This window comes from Erythrolamprus reginae, chromosome 13 (genome assembly GCF_031021105.1).
Source record: "Erythrolamprus reginae isolate rEryReg1 chromosome 13, rEryReg1.hap1, whole genome shotgun sequence".
Lineage (NCBI taxonomy): Eukaryota > Metazoa > Chordata > Lepidosauria > Squamata > Dipsadidae > Erythrolamprus > Erythrolamprus reginae.
Window position 1 is genome coordinate 5918554 of NC_091962.1, and position 8209 is coordinate 5926762.

At 45.0% G+C, this 8209-nt stretch overlaps 1 protein-coding gene across 1 annotated transcript in view; it reads right to left on the reverse strand.

Moving 5' to 3' along the window:
* ACTN3 (actinin alpha 3) overlaps window positions 1-8209 on the reverse strand; it is a 93657-nt gene that overhangs the window by 6195 nt on the left and 79253 nt on the right. Inside the window, exons 16-18 of the mRNA XM_070766776.1 lie at window positions 6152-6334; window positions 3391-3525; window positions 98-277 (exon numbers count right to left, since the gene is read on the reverse strand). Coding sequence (XP_070622877.1) covers window positions 98-277; window positions 3391-3525; window positions 6152-6334 — 498 coding nt within the window. The remainder of the gene's footprint in view (window positions 1-97; window positions 278-3390; window positions 3526-6151; window positions 6335-8209) is intronic.

Below are 8209 nucleotides of genomic sequence, written 5' to 3' on the forward strand. Positions count from 1 at the left end.
CTTAGCAATGGAAACTCCGCTCCCAATGGAGGTCGTAAATTGAGGACTACCCGCATTTCCCGTTGCTTTCCTTGCCCTCCTCTGTCCAGGCACTTACTTCCATGGTGTAATTGGTGTGCTTGTTGTCGAAAACGAGAGCTTCTTGGATGAGCTGGTGGTCGCCTTCCAGCTTGTCAATATTTGCTTTGTAATTGATGATATTTTGCTCGTGCTGTTTCAGTTGGTTCATTTGGTCCTCGAGCGGCCCGCTTATCTCCACGGAGACATGACCAATTTCCTGGAGGGGTTAAAAAGAGAAGTTTGACCTAAGGGTTGGGCACCTGGCTCAAATTCCCCTTCCCTCAAATATGACGAGGCATCGATGGTCACCGGAATCTGGTGAGATTTTGCAAATTGGAAGCAGAGATCTAAGTAAAACAATTTTAAGTGTTTTATAATTATTTGTCTGTTCTGATCCATCTTTAGAATAGCCCTTTTTTCTTTAGTGTCAATGCTTTAAGTCAGTGTTTTTCAACCAGTGTGCCACGGCACACTAGTGTGCCGCGAGACATGGTCAGGTGTGCCGCGAAGCTCAGAGAGGGAAAGAAAACAAGAGAAAGAAAAAGAAAGAAAGAGCGAGAGAGAGAGAAAGAAAACGAGAGAAAGCAAGCCAGAGAGAGAAAGAAAGCAAGAGAGAGAGAAAGAAAGCAAGAGAGAGAGAAAGAGAACAAGAGAGAAAGAAAGCAAGAGAGAGCAAAAGAGAGAGAAAGCAAGAGAGAGAGAGAAAGCAAGAGAGAGAGAAAGAAAGCAAGAGAGAGAGAAAGCAAGAGAGAAAGAAAGTAAGAGAGAGAAAGCAAGAGAGAAAGAAAGCAAGAGAGAGAAAGAGCGAGAGAGAGAGAAAGAGAACAAGAGAGAGAAAGAACAAGAGAACGAGAGAAAGAGAGAGAGAAAGAGGGAGGGAAGGAGAGAGAGAGACAGACATAGAGGGAGGGAGGAAGAGAGAAAGAGAGCAAAAAAGAGGAAGGAAGGAAGAGAAAGAAAGGAAGAGAGAGAGAAAGAAAGAGGAAGGAAGGGAGAGAAAGAGGGAGGGAGAAAGAAATAGAGCGAAGGAGAGGAAGAGAGAGAGAGAATTTTTTTGTCCAAACTTTTTTTATCCCCCCCCTGCTCAATGTGCCCCAGGGTTTCGTAAATGTAAAAAATGTGCCGCGGCTCAAAAAAGGTTGAAAATCACTGCTTTAAGTGCCTCTATATTGAAAAGTTATTTGGATTGGTTCTAGGACAATTCGCTGCGGCCCACTTGTCACGGGACAACTGATTGCTGGACAAGAGTTACATTAATATCTCCGAGACCGCCTTCTGCCGCACGAATCCCAGCGACAGATTAGGTCCCACAGAGTTGGCCTTCTCCGGGTCCCGTCAACTAAACAATGTCGGTTGGCGGGCCCCAGGAGAAGAGCCTTCTCTGTGGCGGCCCCGACTCTCTGGAACCAGCTCCCCCCAGAGATTAGAACTGCCCCTACCCTCCTTGCCTTTCGCAAACTCCTTAAAACCCACCTTTGTCGTCAGGCATGGGGGAACTGAGATATCTCCCCCGGGCCTATATAATTTATGCATGGTATGTTTGTAGGTATGTCTGCTTAAAAATGGGTTTTTTAAAAACTATTTTAAATTTTAAATTGTAAATTATTAGATTTGTCAGGAACTGTTTTTATTGGGTTGTGAGCCGCCCCGAGTCTACGGAGAGGGGCGGCATACAAATCTAATAAATAAGTAAATAAATAAATAAATATTAAAGAAGTTGTAGAATATAATCATTAAAGAAAGGATGCAAAAGAAGGGACAGAATAAAATGTGAACAACACAAATGAAAACATTTATTTATTTGTTTTATGTAATTAAATTGAATTGTTATACTGTCCTGCAGCAAGTTGTCCCAAGGCAAATTAGGTGTAGAGAGTTGTCCCATTCCAATTTAGATTAGGGCAGTGTTTCTCAACTTTGGCAACTTAAAAGATATGTGGACTTCAACTCCCAGAATTCCCCAGCCCGCAAGCTGGGCCTACTTGATAATCAGCTCTCTGTAGTAATATTACTACAGCGGCCAGACTAGCATTCCGCACAACGGTGGAAAAATGATGACATGCCACACGATGGACTAATATTAGAAAAGATTAGAAGCTGCGCAGAAATGACCAAACTAACTATGGAACTTAGAAATAACGAAGATTCTGTCTGGGACTCTTTCTACTGCTGGTTAGAAAAGGAAAAAAAAAGAGAGAGAAAAAATCTGATTAACAATTGTTATTGTATGTATACAAAAACAACAGTCTGGTGTTTATTCTATTCTAGTAAAAGATTGAAATAAGATATACGCTAAAACCAAACCTATCTATCTATAATTTCTCTGCTGTTTCATGTTGTGATTCAGCCTGAGGCTGCTCAGGGACCAGCTGTGTCTCTGCTGGCTCCATGCCCGGAGGAGGATGACAGCGCAGAGGAGGGGGCTGAACACTCGGACGGGGGAGAGGAAAGTCAGGAATGGGATGAAGGAGAACAGCATGAGAGCCCCGGGGGGGGGGGGGCTCTCCCCAGCCAGTAGCTTGGAGTCATTAGGTGATGACGCACAAGCTGTCATTGACATGAGACAGCGACGTTCAGAGCAACGAAAGGAGCAGTTAAAGAGATATTTTCACGATTGAAGTAGAAACAGTTGGGTTTGGGTGTGGTACTCATCAGCAGGGTTTAAAAGGCAGGCAAGCCCTTTAAGCCATGTGGAGTGTTATCAGCTTGGCGTGGCGTTATCCTGTCTTGTTTCTCGGCGTCTCTGTTCCTGGCTTGTGGCCCAGCAGCTTTGGAAGATCCGTGAGAGGTGTAGGTCTGCTATCTACAGCCTCGGCTTGGCAGCAAGAATTCTGTATTGCTGCATGGACTTTTGGCCTTCGTGGATATATCTGAAGATACAGCGTTTTCCTGTTTGTAAGGACATTTTCTGTTAGCTGTGTTTTTCTTGGATTTTATAAAACTGCCTTTGCCTTTTACCAGTGTGTCTGGCTTCTCTTTTTGGGTTGGTATTGGCTTCTGGAGTGACGCAGACAGAACATTTCATACTCAACTTTATCTCTTATTTATATACAATGTAATTATTTAACTATACTATATCGGGATATTGAGAATATTTACAGCACAACTTATTATCATAGATCTGCCGTTCACCCGCCCAACCTTTTAAATGTATTTTCCGTTGTTGCTGTATATTGTCTATTGATGTTTATATGTTGTTATGTCTTTTGTATATAGCCTTGTAAATAAAAAAATTATATATATTTTTTAAAAAGATAATCAGTTCTCTGCACCATCCCGCCAGAGGAACGGGAAGCGCCATACTGATGGAAAGGAGAAGGAAGGACTGACCTCCATCTTGGTCTGGACCCAGGGACCAATGATATTAGCCTGGGCGGCGAATTGGCGTCGCAGGCGTTCGTTGGCTTGCTGCCTCGCCAGTTCCTCCTGCAAGGTCTGGTCGCGATGTGGAACCAGCTGTTTCACCTAAATGGAAGGACAGAGGCAAACTGGTGTTTAAACATCTCTCCGGGGGAATTTGAAAAGGGAGAAAAGTAACGCCACCCTCCCCACGTCAAATCTCAGCCCCTTTCTAGTTTGAATTAAAGCAGGGAATGATGACAACAGTGTGTTACTCTCTGAGCTTGGTTGTTTGCTGCAACAATATCGCCAAAAAAGCCTCTAGAGTTGTTAACCTGATCCTACGCAGCTTCTGCTCAGGCAATCTCCCTCTACTCACCAGAGCCTACAAAACTTTTGCCAGACCCATCCTTGACTACTGCTCATCTGTCTGGAACCCATACCACATCTCAGACATCAACACCCTTGAAAATGTCCAAAGATATTTCACCAGAAGAGCCCTTCACTCCTCCACTCGAAACAGAAGACCCTACGAAAATAGACTAACAATCCTGGGCCTTGAAAGCCTAGAACCACGGCGCCTAAAACACGATTTGAGTATTGCCCACAAGATCCTATGCTGCAACGTCCTACCGGTCAATGACTACTTCAGCTTCAACCGCAATAACACAAGAGCACGCAGTCTGCATTGGTTGCCGATCAGTTTCCGGTCACAATTCAAAGTGTTGGTTATGACCTTTAAAGCCCTTCATGGCATTGGACCAGAATATCTCCGAGACCGCCTCCTGCCGCACGAATCCCAGCGACCGATCAGGTCCCACAGAGTGGGCCTTCTCCGGGTCCCATCAACTAAACAATGTCGGTTGGCGGGCCCCAGGGGAAGAGCCTTCTCTGTGGTGGCACCGGCCCTCTGGAACCAACTCCCCCCGGAGATTAGAACTGCCCCTACTCTTCCTGCCTTCCATAAACTCCTTAAAACCCACCTTTGCCGTCAGGCATGGGGGAACTGAAACATCTTCCCCTGGGCATGTTTAATTTATATATGGTATGCTTGTGTGTATGTCTGTTAGTATATGGGGTCTTTTAAATCTTTTCATTTTAAAATTGTTAGATTATTTATGATTTGTTTCCACATGTTGTGAGCCGCCCCGAGTCTTCAGAGAGGGGCGGCATACAAATCTAAGTAATAAATAAATAAATAAAATAAACAGATTCGAACTTAATACGAACCGCGCCAAACTTGACTGTAAAAAATATGATTTCAACAATCGAGTTATCGAAGCGTGGAACTCATTACCGGACTCAATTGTGTCAAGCCCTAACCCCCAACATTTCTCCCTTAGACTCTCCACGATTGACCTCTCCTAAGAGGCCAGTAAGGGGCATAAATAAGTGCACTGGTGTGCCTTTCGTCCCCTGTCCAATTGTCTTTCCTTTCTTTCACCTATCTTATATATTCTCTTCCTTTCATATATCCTCTCCTCTAAGTTCACTTTCAACCTCTTTTATATTATCACATGTCTATTTTTCTTCCTATGTATTTGTAAATTGGACAAATGAATAAATAAATAAAAATTAAAATAGATAACATCATCAGGGTTTCATAGAGAGCAAGCCTCACTGCCTTCTAGCCCTGATGATGTCACCCAGATGGTCTATGAAATGTCTGCAAGAGAACCAACAAGGACCCCACAGTTCAACACTGAGCTACAAATATTGACTTCTACAGGTAGTCTTCGATTTATAACAGTTCATTTAGTGACTGTTCAAAGTTACGATGCTGAAAAAAGTGACTTTCACACTTACGACCATTCCAACATTCAGATGTTTGGCAACGACTCGTGCTTATGACGGTTGCAGTGTCCTGGAGTGATGTGATCCCCTTTTGCGTCTTTTCTGACAAGCAAAGTCAACGAGGAAGCGGTAGGGCCACTTTTTCACACTTATGGCCGTTGCGGCAACAGTCACATGGTCAAAATTCAGGTACAGTCAAAATTCAGGTACAGTCATACCTCGTCTTACGAACCTAATTGGTTCCCGGGGGAGGTTCGTAAGACGAAAAGTTCGTAAGACGAAACATTGTTTCCCATAGGAAATAATGTAAAATCAATTAATCTGTGCAACGGGAAAAAAAACCCGCAAAAAAAACGCCGCCGCCCAGCTGTCACCTTTTGAAACAGCCGGGGGGCTTCTCAGCGTCCTCCTGAACCCGAACGCCAAACCCGAACCTAAATGGAAGGACAGAGACAGCCGGACGGCGGGGCTTCTCGGCGGCGGCGGGTTCGTAAGAAGGAAAAAGTTCGTAAGAAGAGGCAAAAAAATTCTAAGCCCCGGGTTCGTATGTTGGGTTGTTCGTAAGACGAGGGGTTCGTATCATGAGGTACCACTGTACTTGGAAACTGGCATGAACTTATGACTGCACTGTCCTGGGGTCATGTGACCTTCCCAGCTGGCTTCTGACAAGCAAAGTCGATGGGGAAGCCAGATTCGCTTAACGGCCGCATGATTCACTTAACAAATGTGCAAAAAAGGTCGCAAAATGGGGAACAATTCACTTAACAACTGTCTTGCTTTATCAACAGCAATGTTGGGCTCCATTGTGGTCTTAGATGGATAAATACTGAACATGGATGGAAGACAGCCACTAATAAGGGATGCGACTCAGCCTGGGGAAAAATAGATCCCCCCTCCATCTCCTGCACGATGGATTCTCCCATTCTTAACCCTCCGTTGTATCTTTTTTGGTTCTCACCTTGTCCCACTTGTTGGCAATGTCGTGATGGGAGAGGGTGGTGTAAGGGTTCTGTCCCGAGAGCTTGATGCCGTAGGTTTGAGCAATCTTTTGGATCTCGTTCTGAATGCCCAGGATGGCCATGCGCTCCTTATCGGCCTCTGGCAGGGTGGCTTTGAACTGCTCGTGGGCTGTGATCAGGCTCTGGAGGAGAGAAGAGTTTTTCCATCAGCGGAGGCCTAGAAGGGCCTGGAGGACTACGGGTTGCATCCAGTGAAGGGCTGCCCAAATTTTTACTACCACGCTGTGGGCGTGGCTTATGCAGGATACCTCGCATTTTCTTAGAAACATAAAAGACTGACGGCAGAAAAAAGACCTCCTGGTCCATCTAGTCTGCCCTTATACTATTTCCTGTGTTTTATCTTAGGATGGATCTATGTTTATCCCAGGCATGTTTAAATTCAGTTACTGTGGATTTACCAGCCACGTCTCTGGAAGTTTGTTCCAAGGATCTACTACTCTTTCAGTGAAATAATATTTTCTCATGTTACTTTTGATCTTTCCCCCAACTAACTTCAGACTGTGTCCCCTTGTTCTTGTGTCCACTTTCCTATTAAAAACACTTCCCTCCTGAACCCTATTTAACCATTTGACATATTTAAATGTTTCGATCATGTCCCCCCCGTTTCCTTCTGTCCTCCAGACAATCTTTCAACATCTTTCAGTGCAAATTGGGTGCTCTGGGGTGAAGCTCCATTTTTGCTACCCCACTGAGTGTCCCCCACCCCCCACCCCCGTCCAGGCAGCAGCCCACCCCTGGTTGCCTCCTAGGAGTCATGGTGGTGCAGTGGTTATTGTGCAGCATGACCGGCTGATTCTGCCCACTGCAAGGAGTTTGGTTTTGATGTGGCTCGATGTTGACTCAGCCTTCTGGACGACCTGAGGACCCAGATTGCTGAGGGCAATAGGCTGACTTTGCAAGCCACTTAGAGAGGGCTGTAAAGCACCATGAAGCGGTCTGTAGGTCTAAGGGCTATTGATACCTACTTCTTCCTTCCTGGACAGTGGCCAGAATGAAGGCTAATTCTGCCCACTGTCCACTGCTGGAAGTTTTGCCCACTGCCAGCAGTCTGATCCTGACCAGCTCAAGGTTGACTCATCCTTCCATGGGCGGTAAAATGAGGATCCAGATTGTTGGGTGTCAGCAATATACTGACTCTCTAAGCCGCTTAGGTTTAAGTGCTGTTGCTCCCTTCCTTCCTTCCTTCTGTCCTTCCCTTAATTCTCTTTTCCTTCCTTCCTTCCTTCCTTCCTTCTGTCCTTCCCTTAATTCTCTTTTCCTTCCTTCCTTCCTTCCTTCTGTCCTTCCCTTAATTCTCTTTTCCTTCCTTCCTTCCTTCTGTCCTTCCCTTAATTCTTTTCCTTCCTTCCTTCTGTCCTTCCCTTAATTCTCTTTTCCTTCCTTCCTTCCTTCCTTCTGTCCTTCCCTTAATTCTCTTTTCCTTCCTTCCTTCCTTCCTTCTGTCCTTCCCTTAATTCTTTTCCTTCCTTCCTTCCTTCTGTCCTTCCCTTAATTCTCTTTTCCTTCCTTCCTTCCTTCTGTCCTTCCCTTAATTCTCTTTTCCTTCCTTCCTTCCTTCCTTCTGTCCTTCCCTTAATTCTCTTTTCCTTCCTTCCTTCCTTCTGTCCTTCCCTTAATTCTCTTTTCCTTCCTTCCTTCTGTCCTTCCCTTCTCTTTTCCTTCCTTCCCTTAATTCTCTTTTCCTTCCTTCCTTCCTTCCTCCCTTCCTCCCTTCCTTCTGTCCTTCCCTTAATTCTCTTTTCCTTCCTTCCTTCCTTCTGTCCTTCCCTTAATTCTCTTTTCCTTCCTTCCTTCCTTCTGTCCTTCCCTTAATTCTCTTTTCCTTCCTTCCTTCCTTCTGTCCTTCCCTTAATTCTCTTTTCCTTCCTTCCTTCCTTCCTTCTGTCCTTCCCTTAATTCTCTTTTCCTTCCTTCCTTCCTTCCTTCTGTCCTTCCCTTAATTCTCTTTTCCTTCCTTCCTTCTGTCCTTCCCTTCTCTTTTCCTTCCTTCCCTTAAT